This window comes from Geospiza fortis, unplaced genomic scaffold (genome assembly GCF_000277835.1).
Source record: "Geospiza fortis unplaced genomic scaffold, GeoFor_1.0 scaffold53, whole genome shotgun sequence".
NCBI classification, from domain to species: domain Eukaryota; kingdom Metazoa; phylum Chordata; class Aves; order Passeriformes; family Thraupidae; genus Geospiza; species Geospiza fortis.
Window position 1 is genome coordinate 4,329,300 of NW_005054305.1, and position 18,584 is coordinate 4,347,883.

The window sequence follows — 18,584 nt, forward strand, 5'->3', positions numbered from 1 at the left end:
ATTTGGCCCTAAAATAAAAATTGGTATGTTATTCTTCCCATCCATTTCTCAAATCACAGCTGCTGCTGCAATTCTAATAGCAGTCACATCCTAATTTAAGTTGCTGAATTAAAAATAAACTTCTGGAAAGTATACAATTCAGTGGAGACTGTGATCAATGGCCTGTACTTGAAATATAAGCCACAGTACCCATATTTACATATTTTAAAATTACTTTACCTAAATACATTTAATCACTGTTTACGTATGTTAATGTATTTAAGCTGCTTAAATATAGTAAGAGTTAGCCTTATTAAGTACAATACAAATCTGCTACAAACTCCTCAAATCATATCTCATACAAAACTAAATGCTGGCTGCTCAAGTCATGTTTGAAGCAGATGTTCATCTTCAATTTTATAATCTGATTTGTGGTAAATTAAACTCTTACATGAAAAGAAGCAATCTGCTCCCGGTCTAAAGGCTTTGTGACAGACAGCTGTCCTGAGATGGGGTTGATGATGAAGATGCCTGTTGGAGGCTGGTCAGCTCCTGGGCCAGTCACGCTGTACCGCAGAGAAAGGCTTTTATCACGATCGGACCTAATCTGTGTGTCAAAAAAAGATAAAGTTTACATTAGCTACAAACAAGCTCAGGATGGGACTGCTGCTGAGACAAGCAGCAGCTCTATTTATCTTCTTCTTGCTCCTTAAGATGTACTTGCAAAAATAATTATTCTGGAAATGGTACAGAGTTGGTGTAAAGTCTGAAGTTCTTAACAGCACTTCTCGTTAGAAACTGGTCAAAGGATATTCAGAAATGTAAAATTATCCCTGTTTATTTCTCAAAATAAAAATTATTTGTGTTAAAAAAAACAAGCAAATACTTTAAGCAGAATTGTTTAGATCTTAGAGAAAACATTTAGTATCATAAAATTACACATGAAATTAAAAGCCTGGTTTGTGTTTTCCCCTTTCTCCTATACCTTCTCAGCCCAAAGCTACAGGCTCTCTTCCATGACAAGCCAGCTCTTTAGAAACTTGCCATATTTGCTTAAACATTGAACTTGTTTCATATTCCAAGGAAACAACTGAAGGGCAGTGCATCTGTGAGGAGCAGCTGAATCACCAGCGCACACATAAAACAGATCAGAGTGAAACTGTGTCCTATCAACTTGGGCTAATGTTCTGCCAAGTTCCAACAAATTGATCATGACCAGCCAGTATCGTGGTTGGAAGCCAGCCCAGAGGAGGCTGGTTCCTGCAGTCGCTCCTTGCAGTGGCCACTTCTGGGCAGCAGAATCCTGTGGAAGAGCTGCTGTCCTCACCCCATCAGATACAATTTCCTTTGGTCTCCTGGTGCACTCTGCTTCCTGTTCACTCCCACACCATTTCCCAGGCAGAGAACACCAGTGCAGGAGACTGGAAAACTCCTGAGATACCAGCAGAGATACCCCTTAACACACTTACCACCCAAAACAAGGTCCACCAGTAGAGATGCATAGGAACAAGTTAAACCCCAGGAAATTAGACGCATCCTAGCATGCAATGCACAGGCAGCAACAAGAAACCAACCCGAAAGCCTCTGATAAATGTCTGGATGATGAACAAGACATCATTTACACAAAATCTCTTCAAAAGCTCTCTGAGGGATACTGAAACCACACTTCTATTAACTTCCTTACCCTAACTAATTCCTGAGGAAAAGGTCCTTTGGAATTTTCTGGTAGGTTGATTGGAGGAATAACCCAGTCTCTCTTCTGCCTCTTCAGAGGGCTGCTGTGCTTGTATTGTTGCCATGGAAATATGATTTCTTCCATTTTCCTTTGGTCCTTTCCCAGGTACAAGATAAAATTAAGCACATGTTAGAAGGAGAATTACTAGCAGACATTATAAAGTAACTCAGGTACAATTACATAATTGACTGAAAGACTGTCCTTTCTCTGTGTTGATTGAACTGTTTTACTTGCATTCACAGTGCAGTTTGAAAATAACCAATATTGTTTACAATTTCACTGCCAAATTTTAAGAAACCTTTTTTCTCCTTATTTAACTAGGAAGAGAAAGGGAATTATAAACCATTTATAACATGGCACTACTGTGTAAACTATCTGGCACTTTCTGAGAAGTAGTTAATATTTTGTAGAATTTAATAGTATGCCTTTATGTATTTCTCATTAGCTAGAGCTTCAGTTCAGGTAATGTGCTACTGTACTCTAAATTTAGATCAGGGTGTGCTATAATGTAATTTGAGTTCCAAGAGAAGTTTAATACATACTGGTAAGGAATGTCTCAAATATTTATGACCCTATTAAATCCCATAGAATTAATGCTGTAATTATTTTAAACCTATGTCAGCCATGATGGATGCAGTAGATGACCCACTTTACACACTGGGCATTAATCTCTGCTGGGTGTCAACATTCCCTTCCTATTCCCTTCTCTATCTGCAGTCATTTCATCCTTTGGATGACAGCACACACACCTAGCTTGCTTAAGGTTGGAAACAGGGTGACAAAAACATCTTCCAAATCTTTTAAAATAAGAACTTTTTTTTTAATCTAGGCAACTACATTGCAGAGTATGAACAGACACCAAGTGAAGGCCAGATTCTACCCCTACACATTCTGTTGATGGTAAGGACACCTGAATAGAGGCTTTGGAATAAACAGGGCATGCACTGGCACATCTAAGCATCTGCTCTTTTACAGTGCTTCCACGAACAAAATGACAGTATTTCCATTGTTAAAATCATGCCTTAGCAAATTTAACACAATCACCAAGTAAGCAAACAAATGAGGATTACACAGCACTAGTCTCCAGTGTGTTCTCAGGAAAATGCATTGCATAACCACATTACCTACTTTTAACATGATGCTTAAATCTTAAACGCATACCTATTATAGGTATGTTAATCTATGAATAAATTTTGTTCTTTATCTGTAAACTGAACACTTCTCCTTCAAGGAGAAGACAAGAAACAGCAGGCAACAGGTAATATGACAGAAAAAGGTAAACAACCTAATATGCTTTTCTAAAGTAAATACATTGCTAATTGCACATTGCTAGGTCTGATTTTTGTTAGAGTACATGGTTTATCCTATGGCAGCTTCCAGCAGAGGGAGACTATCTTCCTTACCAAGTAATGCTGGAATCATGAATAATTTACAGTCTCCAATTTGATTATGACGGGACAAGACAAAGCCAATATTCCCTGCCAGAAGTGCTTTCCTACTTACTGCTGTAAATCTACAGTTCCCATCTCATAAATGTGACTGATGCATTCTACCACAGATTTGTTTATTTTGTGGTTATATTTAACTGCTTGAATAAATACTATAATACTTTCAAGCAATTTAAAATAAAGAAATGGCTGTGTGAGACTTAAATTCAGGTATAAATCTCAAGCTATACAAACAAAAAGCTCAAACACAAAGAATCCTATATAGTTAAATAGGCATGTCTTTTCATGCCTTACCAAAACTACAGAATAGAAGATGATCAAAGTTCCTTCTAAAGCTCCAGCTTTGCATGCACTAGGTGTCCATTAATAAGCTGGTTCATGGAGAGGTGCATGACAGGCAAAATTAAACCCCTATTTTTATGCCTCTTTGTGGAGATACATGTATACAGGCTGCATTAAGCTCTTGTTTTACCTTTTCTGAAGCCCCTGTGAAGGCTGGTTCAGGGGTTAGCTTCACCCTCATTTGCCATTCTTGCTGGGTTTCCTTGTCTTGAGCAGACACGACAAACTCCGTGGGCTCTGCTGAAAGCTGAAAGCTTCGCTCTGCATAGACCACACCATCCTCACCTACTCTGAAATCTTCTGGCTCACTGCTACCAAAGTGTATTTTTTTGTTTCCATCACAGCTTCGAAACCTCACTGTAAAAGAGACAAAAAATGGCAAACAAAACAAAATTGAAAAAGCAGCCCACTTGAATTCATGGTGACATCAAATGCACTAAGAACAAACTAACTCAAAAGCAGAGATGCTTAACTTGCTGCTGCTATTATCACATGCAGTTACAAGTTAGGACTTGTATTTTACCAGTCAGTCCATGCCACATAACAATGATATTCTTCTGTGGACTGCTAGGCTGAGATTTTAACCCTTGACAGGAACAGCCTCCTGCCTACAAATTTACCCCATCACCAGCAAGGAAACCTGCTCCTTCCATGTCCTATGGTACACTTCAGTCAGTTGCTAGTTGGGTTTGCATCTCAAGCTTTGCAAAGATCCAGTCAACATGAGTCATTAAAAACACTCAAAAAATTTCATTACACTGCAACCATAACTGCAAACACAACTCTGTTTCCAGCACGTTTTCTCTGCCAGTGGGGGTAAGGCAGAAACCCTGAAATATGTTAAAAATATTAAATTCTGTGCCCACATCAGCCTGTGATTCAGCTGTGCCATCTCAGGAAGATTACTTATGAGCTCTGGGACTGAGTTTCCTTGTCCCTCACTGACAAGATGGAGGAGGCAGTAAATACCTCACAGAGAAAACCTAAGTTAACGACCTTGAGTTTTTCTTTTGGTTTGGGTTTTTGTGTTTGTTTGTTTGGGGGTTTTGTGTTGTTTTTGGTTTTGTTTTTTTTAAGCTATGTTCTGTACCACACATGTCCCTTGATCTACTCAGGGATTACCTATTCTCGTTTAATTCCCTCCTCCCTCCTTCCTTTTGTTGTGTCTGAAAGACACACAATGGAACAAGAAGTCAGTAGAACCGAATGCAGACATAATGATGTGTTGTCCACAAAAAGAACTGGTAACAGGTTACTGCCTTCTCTACTCAATTCTTTTCACCAACAGTTATCTTCTGGGTTACTGCAAATAATAGTAAGTAAAAAAATGCAAGTGTGCTTTTATAACCAATGATCACTCTTTAATGTTTCCAAAGCATTATGAAATATTTTGATTGTATGGGCAATAGAAGTGCAAAATACCATTATGAAGGTTGTGCTGAAATCCACATAGTGAAGATGAAGATGAAATGAGGCTTTATGCCTCATTTCAGTTATTGCACTTTTTATATTGTGCTAAACCATGCAAAAACTATTTAGCTTCAAAACCTAAAGGTCCCTCTCAAGAAAAATCACTACTAAATGTCATGCATCATATGCTTTCTTCTGTAATGCACCGTTTTCAGGAAGGTACCAAGAAGAATCATACTTTTTTGTATTTGAACTTTAAGGACCAGGCTGATGTTCAGATGACAGACAAATTTCTTTCCTTATTGCACTCTTTCAGTTATCCAGAATCCCCCATTTGCCCTCTCCTCACAGAAAATACTGTATTTTAAAAGAGTCCATCAGATATCTAAATGAATGATACAGCATCAACCTTTTTAATTGTAATCTTGCTCAACTGGGCAGGGATACTGCTCTTTCCAGAGAGACCCCAGAGTTTGAAGGTCTTTTCCTGTGAAAGGCCAGCCTCCCCTTGGGGAGAAGAGCATGCCATGTCCACAAAGCACTGAGCCCTGAAAGAACAAATCTCCCTGGGTAAAAGGCTGAAGTCTCACTAGCAGGGCTGCTCCTGTGATCGTCCTTGGAGAAGCTGCCTCTGGTCTTCCTCATAAGAGAAGAGGGTGGTTTTCTAATATGCAGTCTCTCATGTAAGCTTTCATGTATTTAAAAGTTCCTATGGATCCTCAAGTCCATCCTACCTGCTTTATCAGGTACAATGACTTCCTTCCCTATAACCTACAGGCTACAGGTCTGCAGAATTTGGAGATGTCAGATCCTCTGTTTCGCAGGTAACATGGGAGGAGAAAATTGGCAGGCAGAAGTTCCAGTTCCCAGATGTTAACCATCCCACTGACCCCCTGCTTTTTTCAACATGGGCCTTGCAGCTTGAGTCAGCTCACTGCAACATGAGGTTGAAATGCTACAGCCAAATGAGAACATGCATGACTCTAAGCCAAGAATATAAAGCTACTACTTGAAGCAACTACTCCAGTATGTAGAAATTATCACAGTCCTAATTCTGTAATTCTTGCCCAGCACAGAAATAAAAAGATGTCCAAGACCAGTTTACTCCAAAGTCACTACATTTAACAATAAAAGAATTTAATTACTAATTAATGGACTATTAAACAGTGCTATTTGTACTTGGTTACAGAGGCACAGACGACTCAGACCCTAAGCATGGAGGAAGCTGGGCATCCTTAAAATGCCACCACTGTTCCCAAACAAACCTCTCAGAAACAGTTCACATAAGAAAAAAAAAAAAAAAAACCAAAAAACCACCAGCCAGCAACATAACCCATAGCCCTGTGCCTCTGCTAGCCTCTCATCTCATCTCAGCTACAACTGCTCTCAAAATCTGCTTTTCAAAAACGTGTCTTGACCAAAAGGACAAACAGTTCTAGAGCCAGCTCTATCTCTGGTTCTTCTCAGATTTACTTCTGAAAAGTACAAGAGTGAGAAAGAGAATGAAGATTAATCTAAACTTTGATCATTACTGTTTCTCAAAAAGGTGAAAGCTAAAATGAGTATTTGTCATCATGGTCTGAAAGACCAAGATATCACAACAATATTTCATAAAAATATTTCCTAACTATTGCACAGTAACAGAATATATTCCTATTTTAGATATTCAAATTCATAAAGAAGATTTCTTTTCGCCCATCTCCTTACATAGAGACTCCAGCAGCACAAAAATAAAACAAAAAAACCACCCTGCTAGCCACTTCATTGATATTCTTCCCCCAGGCGACCGTATCATGAAATTCAATGAAAATCCCTTCCTCTGACAGTATCCTGGTAAAAACATATAAAATTGTCAATGTGAGAATTATTCTCCCTTTGCAAGGAGCACACATTAACGAATTATAGTCAAGTATAACCATCTATAATTAAATTCTCTTGACAGAGTACAGGTTGTGCAGTAGCTACTCTCCCCCCAAACACATGGCTATCAGTCTTGTAAATTCGATTTAGATCACTTTGCTTCATTTTTCAGTGTTCAACTAGTATGAACAAAGAGTGATTTCTGACAGTAGGTTTTCAGGCAAAGACTTTTTTTTTTTGCAAAAATGCTACAGGAAATATTTTTTTGTTTTACTGTGAATAATGACTGCTTATGCAACCATGTTCTTTTCTAAAAACCACAGGAAAGGGAGGCACACTTTCCACAAGTCACTTTATGTTGACAGATCAATCACAGATTTTTTTTTCCACTTAAAAAAAAGATTAACTAGATATAATCTGCAGAATGTTAGTTACTTAATATGCAATAGAAAGAGTAATCAAGTATCTGATTTTACTGTTTTTTCATAACACTCCGCATAAATGATCAGATAAGAGTAACATAATCAGTAAAAATAACCCATGGATTTTTGAGTATCCTGTGCATCTTCTGAAAGTATTTGCTTTTTAGAAGTATATTATTTGAAAGCCCTGGGAAGTATTCAATCAAACTCAAAGATAACTGTTTCAGTTTTAGAAAATACTTTTGGTCATATAAAAGCAGTAATATGCAACATGGGAGTAAATGCACTGAGTTCACAGGCTCAAAATAGGGCTGTGCACAAGCGTTTATAAATGTAGGGTCTTTCAACAGAAGAAAAACTGTATTTAGTATTAGCTTATGACTATTATTAAATATTATACCCTAAGACAAAAGACCATTAATTTCCTAATTGGAGTCTTTTCTTGTCTTAAAAACAAGGCAAGTATATTCTATTAAGTAAAGAATAGAAGAGGACCTCTGAGACTACAACATTGTAAAATGAAAGTCTACAGCTCCATGATATTAAAGGAAGCTTTCAGTTTAACACTCTTGCATGGAAGTAATTACAACATGTGCATACATGTGTAGTGTACAAAACATTAAGAACTAGACATGCAAATTCATTTAAAGTGCACTAGAGATCACCACCACTCCTGCTCAGGTCTAATGAGATGAATGATTCATAGTATCTATAAAATACAGCTGCTCATGTTGGTTTGCACTCTTTGCCAACCTGATTCTGCTCTTATTGTCCCAGGCAAATAATATCAGAATTACTTGATCCAAACAAGGACTGAGCAAAAAACTGCTGTTAATAATACAGTCCACTGTACAATATTTCATGAACATATATATTCATGTGCAACACAGAATATTAATACAGAATTTTCATTACTCATTTTGATCGTGAGACTGAGTTTGCCATCTGGATTTTCTGCACTTAGAAAACAATTCAATTCACATCCAGATAACATCCACATGCATACAAGCACACTAGTGTGTTTCCTTCTGTAAATTTGTTGGAATGCTACTCCTCTTGAATGCTCTTCTCAATGCCTAAGCAGCAACCTCAAGGCAAAGGCTCACTTAGTAGACCTCATGGAAAACTGCAACAAATGCCAAGTGCTAACAACATGTACTTCAGCAATACACTTAAGAGCATGCATCATAAAACAGAAAACCTATAGCTATTTAATCCACTTGGGATCGTTTTGCAACAGATAAAATAAACAGAATCAGAAAGTATCTTAGGTACAACTACCTACTAGATACCACTTTTACCTTTGACAGATGGAGAAACTTTATGGAAACATTCTGCTTGAACTGTCTAGCCATCTGCATATTTAATATCTGAACACTCTCCAAGAACACTCTGTATTAAACAAGTCTTTACTTCTCAGAGAGAGAAGCAGGAGAAAACTACACGAGAAACCCCATATAATGCCACCCCCCCTGCTTTATAAATTAGTAATTTATTCATACTGGTTACTTCTGTATCTGTAAAATGATCTGTTAGTCCTACTGGCATAGTGCACATGCTCATATTTCAGTTCATGGCTTGTTGGAGTGGCATGTGTAATGCCCATGAGACATCCTTTACTATAATTATAGATGACCTTCAAAAGAACTAGGTTTTTGACATCCTGGCAAACTGTTATAATCACAAAGAACTAAAATACATTCTAACTTGCCTTTTCCATCACCACCCTTACATTTAGTCTGATTTTAGAACTTCCTGAAACCATCTTGAAATCTTATTAAATATTATTTGATACCTGATTTTCTGATATATGGGTTGTCTACATCAGCCAGAAAAATGTTGTTTGCATCTGCAAACTGAGAATATTAGCTACGGAAATTACTGAGTCAAAATAAATATGAAATATTATCAGGTTATTTTAGGCAATAGCATTTCCCTACCTGTACTGTAATTCCATTTGTCATTACATCCTTTAGAGATATTTCCATACACCAGCATTGTTTCTAAAAGTTTTTCTAGTCTTTTTTCCTAGTCCCTTTTTCTTCTCTGCTTTTATATTTATGACGTGTAGTTTATCCCATACTGCAGACCATCCAACAATCTCAAAGCACTACTCATTTTGAGCCTTGCTGGACTAACCAAACTGTGACACTTGAAAAGAAAGCTGGCTGTCAAAAGACAGCTACTTACCAAAGCCTGCTAATTCAATAATTGCTTTTGAAAACCTGTGCCTTGTGCTGAGCACTGTGTTCTGCCACCCCCGCCCACTTGGAGTAGAGGGCTGCTTCAGCAGGTCACACAAGCCCAACTGGAGTTTTGCCACTTACTGAGGGCCAAATACGGCCCATTTGCTTCTAAATCCTATTTACACTTGTCTTCAAAATCTTTACAGCCTGGTTCCATGGGCAAGCCAGGTTATGAGGCTCTCAAGTGGTGAAGAAGTGTCAAATCAGAAGGTTTCAACTGAGGTGAAACTGAGGATGTATTCAAGCTATTTACCAACTTTAGGCATTTCATGATCTGACTAATAGCAGCTCAACTTCCCACTTTTCCATGCTGAACTGTTTGCTAATTGTCTATTCAGTTAGGAAAACAATAATTAAAAGGAAAGGTGATTTGCAAGAATTAGGTTTAATTCATACTGTACACTTTCTTCATTAATTGAAAGCAGTTCGAGTGATCTGCAGCAGCCATTAGGTAAAACCTGGTACTGATACATGACTTTACTCTGGGGGAACAGGATGTCAAGTAGTCTACTGTACAAAAACCCTAAGTTTTTATAAAAGTTGTATGTTATGCTGGTAAAAGTAATTTGCACTGGTTACCACAACTGTGACTCAGTGGAATTCTCCCTCCTGCCCCACTCCTGAGACTGCTAGTTCTAGATAGATAAATATGTATGTTTCCTAAAATAACATACTTTCAAAGCAACCTGGCAGTCCACATGACAGAAGAACACTGGACATAAATCTCTCTCCCTATTTCTGCAACATGTTCTTTTTCATTCCTAATTTGTACAAATACTGTAAAAGTTTTTCTTTTAAAGTATTTTGTTGCAAGGTACAACTGGGAAATACTAAAGCTCCTTCCTACATTCATGAGGCCTTATGAACCCTAATGCCTCCTTATGAGCCCTAATAATTCAAACATTAAGGTCTATTTTTAAAGTATTTTCTTTCACAGGTAGCTATCACCAGACTGCCTGATTCTTGCATTCACAGGGAAAGACTCACACAGTTCTTTAATAAAATGCCATCTAGTTTCCAGTTCCCATAATCCTCTTTGTTTACAGAACAAAGTCGTAACAGGCATGCCAGAATGAAAATGGGGATAATGTTCTTTCTATTCGATAGAAATCCTCTGCAGCTTTTCAGCACAGGAATACCAGCCATCAGCAAAACACAGGACTGGTATCTCAAACAGAGTCCAAATTATATCTGATTCACTGACCCTTTTCAGTCTTTGCCTCTACCACTCACTGGCACAAAGATCTGTGCTTTTCACATCCCTTTTGTCTTTATTTCAGAAAAAGTAAAATGTAGAAAAAGAGAATAATCATCTTCAAGAGGGAAAGTACTTGTATTTCGACAACTGCTTTTGTTTTAAAACACAAAAAGGTTTCTTTCCATTTTCTTCCACTCTGTATTAAGGCAGTTTCACTATAGATGAGCCTACAGGCCCCTGCAGAGTTCTGGACCAGCTTTTTTCTAAATGATGCTAGCTGAAAGAAAACTCAGTAATAAATGTCATTTCTGTACTCTGGAGTATGCAATGCACCTTTAATACTTTCCCAAGCACACCATTCTACACAGTAATAAAAAGAAGGATTAAACACTAATCTCTTATACCCATAATGCATCAACTGACTACACCTGCTAAAATCCAATTTGGTAATTAAAAAATGTATCTACTGAACAGTCAAACCAGGAGACTAAAGGGAAAGTACTGTCTCTGCAGATAGCTAGCAGAAAATGGTTTCAAAATTGAGGCACTTAACACAAACCTATTTTTACCTCTATTCGTTTTTATGTGACCTTAAACAGCGTAAGAAACAAATACCTACAATTACAGTGCAGCAATTAAAGGGCAGTTTTTGTGCTACAGTAATGACTTAAATATCTAGTAAAAAACTGGATAAGCTCCTGTTCCTTTTATTCTATCTTTAGAATATGCCAAAAAAGTTAGCTCTTTTTTTTTTTCTTCCTTTTCACTCACTAGCAATAAGGAAAGTGAGAACAGAGAATAGATGCTTTTATATGTTCTCTATGCTAACTGTTCTTGGCCTGAAGTCCTTTTAGGCTTCAGGTTTCAAGTTTTTTTTTCCCTAGCTCTCCTCTCTTTCTTCTTTGTTGTTCCTTCTCCCTGCCTTTCCAGGTGTTCTGTTTTCTAGTTTAAAGAACCTTACTTTATTCCCTGATGCTCCCATTTTTCCTGTCCCCTCTTTCACCTGCGCTCCTGACAGAGGTGCTGAGGCATCAAAGCATTGCTAATTTCAGGCTGCAGCTTAGGCTTGGAGCACACCTAGGCAGAAAGATCATGGGAGACTGTCTTTACAAAAATAAACAGATTAACTAACAAACTAAATATCCAGGCACCTACAGTTTCTGTAAAAAGCCAGAACTTGCTGAAATATCAAATGGGTGCATACTTACAAATGAGCTGATGATCTATTTTATAAATTCAATCAGTCAGCAGCTTTAAACAGTGGCTTAAGCCCCTGCACCAAAAGGGGTTTAGGAACAACAACAGAACATAGGAGAGAAGCATATATCACTTTTAGGCAATGTGTCACTTCTTACCATGAAAAGAAATACAACAAAATAAAATTAGGGATTTCTCTCATTAAATTACAGGAATGCTTAGGCAGAAGTGAGTGTTGTATTTGAATTGCATTGCATCAAACAAAAATTCCCAGCACTGACAAAATGGCAGCACTCCTCTCAACAATCCATTAAAAAAGTCTTGAAGCAGATGTGGGAACACTTAATGTTTTGTATTCTGCTGCATACCCCAGGATACCACCTGTTTCTAGAGATCACATTTGGCAGTCCCGTCCATGTGGCTATGGATGCTTCAAGGGGAAAGGGGACAACCCTCCCTAAACCTTCCTTGCAGCTTCACAAACCAGCACACATTCGAATGCAATGACCCTCCACAAACACCAGTACAGATTTTCCTCTGCTTCCTTCCTTCCTCTGTCTGGCCTGCCCAACACTGGTGGCTTTTGTCACCCTCCCACATGTCACTCCTCTGGGCATGCTATGGTCTAATTTTCCAAAGCTGCAATTATTCTTTATGACTTTTAAAAGGTCCTTAGTCATACGCTAGTTACTGTGACAGCTCTGTGCACTGCTTCTTTGCTAAAAGACGAAGGCTGTTATTCCCTGGGGGGAACCTGGAGAGCCTTCCAGCCAATGGACATGGACACAGCTGCAGCAGCATCCCCACAGCAAAGAGCAGGCATGCCTGATCTCAAAGCAGAACCTCCCTGTAACACAGGGATGCTCATTTCCTTAGCAAATGGATAATGGTGAAAAAATACCCTGCTTGAACACTGTGCTTTTGTATTAAACAAGGGGAAGAAACCTGCCAGTTGCCAAAGGGGGTGGAAGAGACAGCAGAGACAGCCCAACAGTATTTACACTGATGTGGTTAGCTAGCAATAAAAACCATAAATCCCACGGATTATAGTATCACTGGATCATGTCCAGTAGGCCTCAGGCAGAAAACTAGTTGGCTTAATAGTATCTAGTCAGACCTCAGGCTTTCATCATCATTATTCTTAAACAGAGATATCTGACCTTAAAATTCAGAAAAAGCATTCGGTGACTGGTGCGGGCTAGTACAGAGTATTTCACAGCCAGGCCACAGTAGTGCTGCCCATAACAAAGCAGAGGACTCAAAAAGTTCTATGTCCATCTGTGGAGGGATAGAATATAAGAAAATAAAGATAGTGCAGAAGGTAATCTCACACCTGAGGAGTTGCAGCTGTACTAATTACCAAGGATTAGGAACAGGCCTGGCCTTAATAGGCCACAGCTGTGTCCAATGAGGATGAGTGCTATAAAAGAGGGGGTTTGTTGGCTGTGCTGTGAGGAGTTGCCTATGATAAATCATCAAGAAGGTATGGAACTTTTTGCAGTAAGATGACAACATCTATCATATCATGAGGGAGTACCTGTGGGTGAAAGTAACCCTTAAATGGGTATTCACTCCCTCTGTGTGTTGCTTTCAACATTTAAAATAGCTAAGGTGACAATGCTAATTAACTGATTACCATTAAAGAGGGGGAAATATCAAGTGAGCTAACAGGAAAATGTCTGATTTCACATATTTTGAGATTATTATTTAGGCTGTTCATAGAATCTTGTTATAGCATCTCTCTGAATATACCTCACATTCCCCCTCAATCCAATATATGTGTGCAGATGCCTTAAAAATAAATGAAGAATCACTAGTATTAGATTTAATTAGAAATATGTAGGAAATTACTTGACACTGCTGACTATTGAAGCTCACCTAAAACACTGCAACATCATAGAGAAATCTTAATGTTGTCATCAGTCCACAAAAGGGAGCAAAGAGTAATTAGTACATACATTAAATATTTTTTCCTCAAGAGCCAAAATAAGTCCAATGATCAGAAAAAAAAAATCCAGTGCTGGAATACTTTCTAGTGACTGGCACTTGGTGAATGCTCTCAAACAATTATTAATTATTTTTATCTTCTTGGTTGACTACCTAAACCATATTCTGAATGAGATGAAAAACCACCCATCCTTGCAAAGTCACCAAGTATCAACAGCACAAAAGGGAAAACAAAAGAGGAGGAGAAACTTAGAATTTGTGTGTCTATGCTGCAGAGTGAGGACCTCAGACTTGAGTATTTTCAAATGATTTTTTTTATTTCATGTAAGGCCCACCTGACTGCAGGTGAATTGTACAAACACTGGCTGCAAGCAGAAGTAGCACGGTTGCTTCATGTTTGACTGCACCATACAATGCAAACTCATTAGAATGACCAACATGAGGTTACTTGTGTACATGTGACACAGTGTGAGTCAAAATTTATGTGGTGCTACTTTCCTTCAAGATCTTTCACTGTTTTTTTGAATATCTTGTCTAGGGATTACAAAATTATGAGGCTCAGATAATCCCCTCAAATTCAGACTGACAGTAATAGAATTGACAGAAATAAAAGAGGTGTTACACCAGGAAAAAAAAAACAGTTTTAAAAAACATTTTCTTAGCAAAATGCAGACAAGCATGACAGTAGCACAACATGGTACCAGGATTAATATAGGAAGGGCAAAAAGAAAATAAATCCTTGGATACAATTTGCAGACAAATGAGAGAAATACAGACAGGCTTCATTCAAGAGGGAACTTTCAGTACTGCAAAATTAAGACACACTTCAGGATTCTATGCCAAAGCAATGCTGTGCAAATTTATGCAATTTATTCCAGGTGGAAAGAGAAGAGACAGACCTGGCTGAACAGACTCTTGTTTTACAATCATGATTCAGTCTAGTCACAGAAGAACAGAGAAGAAAAGGAACAGATCTTCTGATATATTCGAAGATCCTCTTCCTATGATAAATGCAGCTTTTTTCTTTTTTCCTTTTTTTTTTTTTTCTGTGTGTCTAGACTTTCCTGTGGGCCTTGAGAGCACAAAACACAAGACACTTGACATTCAAATTGTGTTAGATTGGAATAATGCCTGAAAATAGCAGGGGCTTGACTGATTGAACTAGAACTGAAAATTCTACTTTTAGCAAAGCCTAAGGATGAGAGCAGGGTATTACCTTTCTGAACCCCTCTGCTGGATTGAACAGTTACATGAGCTTTGAGACCAAAGATTACAGTTATAAATATCTCAATGAAAACCCCACATGTGATAATGGCTCCTAGAGGGAATCATTAGGATTCATTTCTGGATGTGGCAATTAACCTATTACTGTCTGTGTCAAGACTATTTTGCTGAGAAGCATTGAGCTATTGCATTCTATGCGGTCTTGATTTTTCAATTATTAGTCACAACATTCTAAGTTTCTTAGCAAAGATTACACAGTAACACCCTCCAAATGCCCAGACTGCCTCCTAAGTGTCTGGGGATTATTTCTACAGCAATTGGTTTAACAGGATTGCTCCCTGACTGGGAGTCCTAGGTACAAGATGAAAACTGGATAACTTCTAACATTTACATGAATCAAACATAATACAAATACCTGAACAATGGAAACACTCAGTAACTTGCAGAATCAATCCATCACAAAAATGGAACTAAATCTTCCTTCAGAAACCCAAGTACTGTGTTATTCCAATAGAAGGCACTTCTTGCTTTGCTTACCAGAATACTAAATATTCATTTCCAAAAGGAATCTGAATGGAAAAGCCCCATTGTAATAAACACTTTAACATTTCAATGGCTATTTCAACTGCCATCTGTATTCTTCTCAATTTTCCTCAAATGTCTGAATTCCTCAAAAAGACACCTGTGGCATTCACTCATGAGAACAAGCATCTCTTTTCACTTCCTCTCCAAAAAAACAATGCCAGTTTGCAAAGGGAATAAAGAAAGCCATGCTATGCTTGCTGTATATTTCAGAAAATACTATCCAGTGTGTTCTACAGTAATGACTGCTGATCCAGAGATATTTCTCCTTAGGATAAGCATTACCATGAACATCTTATGCAAAAATCACTGAAATCCTGTGCTTTGATGGCTAATACAGGCAGATTCATGATCTATCTAAAAGACTGTAAAGTTACGGCAAAATTCCTTCCTTTCTTGGTGCATGATGCACAGCTCCTCTCTAATGCTATACTCCAGATGTGTCTTTGTGTGCATGTGAATATGCTTTTGGTCCATAAATGCAATAGTGTCACCAACAGGGAGAACACAAAGTCATTCAGTGGAACAGCATACTGAGTTTCTGTTGAAACAAAACTGCAGAGCATGAAATAGCAACCTGTCATCGGATGTTGGGAGTCTGAAGTTCATGAGTAGCAGATAAAAAACTGTTCTCTCCTCTCACCTCCATCTGAGGGAACTGACAGATATCTGAATGCAGATGTGGCCAGTCTGCATTCATAGGCAAGGACTGGAGTCTCTGCAGTGATATTTAGGATCTATTTCACTAAAATCTGGGGCTGTGCTCTAGGAAGTTAAAAAAAAAAAAACAAAACAAAAAAAGCAAAAAAAAAAACCCATTAAACCAAAAGCCCACCCTGAAAACCACAAACTAATCCATCACAAAAAGCTACAAAACCAACAATCCCCTTGCACATGCACACCCTGAAAATAAAAAAAATTAGCCCCCAAAGCTAAATGCATTCTATTCATTACAAGTAATATTAGTTCAAGCATTTTCCACTACTTTGTACTTTCTATTAAATGTGCACATTGTAACTGGAACATAGGTCCACATTCACATCACCCTAGCCATTTTATAGTAAAAGGTGAGGAATTCAGTTACCCTCAGGAGGAGGCTCCCAAGGAACACATCCTGAGAGCCTGCAAACACAGGCTCAGTAGTTGTTCAAAAGGCACCATCCAGAACACACGGAATCACAGTTTCAGCTTTGTATGGGCAGGCTGCTCACAGTCTTTGCACTGAAGACCTTCCTGCGAGTGGAGAGATTCTACATGGCTGGTGCAACACTTTGATGAGGTAATCAGACAGGTTAGCAAGCAATATAATCAATTTGATCTGCCCATCTCAGCTGAGCACTCGGACTCCAGAACAACTCTTATTAAGTTAGGCAATGCCTGCAGTAAATGAGTGATGTGTTATTTTGATTTGCCTCTCAGGGCTCAAGATCATGGTATCTAAAGCTCACCTTCCCATGAGAAATGGATCTCTGCAAACTAAAAGCAGCCTCTCCCCCAGCAGGAGGAAGCAGCAAGTGAAACGGAACAGATCTGACCTTACAATAAACATCTGAGCTACATTTTAAAATACTGGCATTGAAACGTTATTACTTTGCTTTGATATGCTGCCAAGGGAAAGCAGAGAGCCACTGAAAATTGAACTTCATTTTGAGGTCCAGTCCATTTTTCAATAATCCTTGTGGTACTGTGTACATAACTTAAGGATGTTACAAAAAGCAACATACTATGATGTCATAAAATAATAACATTCATGTGAAGTTCTTAACAGATTCAGGCTTAGTAGTGTCATAAATCAAATAAAAATATCAAGGAACATACACATGATGCCACAAATGAAATACATCTGGTACCCTGGGTATGGAGAAAGGCATTTGAGGAAAATTAATCAGATTTTTGGCTCACAAGCACACAACATGGCTGCTGTTCCTTATTAGAAGTTAAAAATTTATAAAGTTCACTACAGTGTGGATTTTTTTTGTTTTATAAATGCATGTACATATATAAAATGTACATTATAAATGTACATCTGTTGGCATTTTGTACATTATAGCCATAACTTACAGATTTTCAAAACAAATGGTATAACCAATCTACATGGTTTTTCCATAACTCTTTTATTGCTGGATGTCTCCAATATACAATTCAAATTTTTCTTTGAGGACCAAGGTAACAGAACCTGAGACGTGAAATTTTAATTGTTGAGCTGTGATTTATCTGCGCTACTCTCAACAAGCATCCATGATGAAAATCAGTAATTGCATTCAGTTCTGTCTTCAAATCACTTTCATGTGACTCACATCTCTCTATGCTACACAGCTCTGGTTTTACAGTAGTTTACCTCCAGATCCAGCAGATTTCTGCACTTTCGCCAAGTATTGCAATGTCAACTTGTTATGGTATTAATTAATATCCTTAATACAGCTTGACTCCACCATTCTTTTCTCAGCCTACCTTCTTACACATGACACAACCCTATTCTCTGCCTTCACATTTTTCAACTACATGTCTTTGAGAGGTGTTTGCCATTAAATGCCTCCATGTTTTTCAGGGCAGTACTATTGCCAAGTAGGTGCTTGTTCTATCATTCTCCCAAATGGGGAAGATGGAAAGAGAATAGGAAAAGTCTCTAAAGGTAGAAGACACAATGGTCTTCCCAAAATGTTGATGCAGAGTGGCAGAGCCAAGACAAATAGCAATGTCTTAAACAAAAACATCTTCCTCACCTGAGAAAGCTTAACTCACAGTATTTTAGGGGACAACAACATTGGACACATCACTTCTTTTCACTATTCGATCAAATGCATTCTCCCCATCACAACTAGAAATGCTGTTATCTAATGATGGATGAAGAGCAAACACAATTCATGCTGTGTTTACAAAAAAATCAGAAACTATTCTTAAATTAATTCTAAAAAGCAGGCAAGATCTAAGTTCAGAAACCTTCCACAAAGGAATCAGAAATCAGCACCAAAGTCTGTAAAGAAAAATTTGGAA

General features: G+C 38.0%; 1 protein-coding gene across 2 annotated transcripts in view; it reads right to left on the reverse strand.

The window, feature by feature from the left end:
- Positions 1-18,584, reverse strand: part of CDH2 (cadherin 2) — a 103,963-nt gene that overhangs the window by 34,324 nt on the left and 51,055 nt on the right. For both annotated transcript variants that reach the window (XM_014312005.2, XM_031066519.1), the window contains exons 2-4: positions 3,635-3,861; positions 1,664-1,810; positions 431-586 (exon numbers count right to left, since the gene is read on the reverse strand). In XM_014312005.2, coding sequence (XP_014167480.2) covers positions 431-586; positions 1,664-1,810; positions 3,635-3,861 — 530 coding nt within the window. The remainder of the gene's footprint in view (positions 1-430; positions 587-1,663; positions 1,811-3,634; positions 3,862-18,584) is intronic.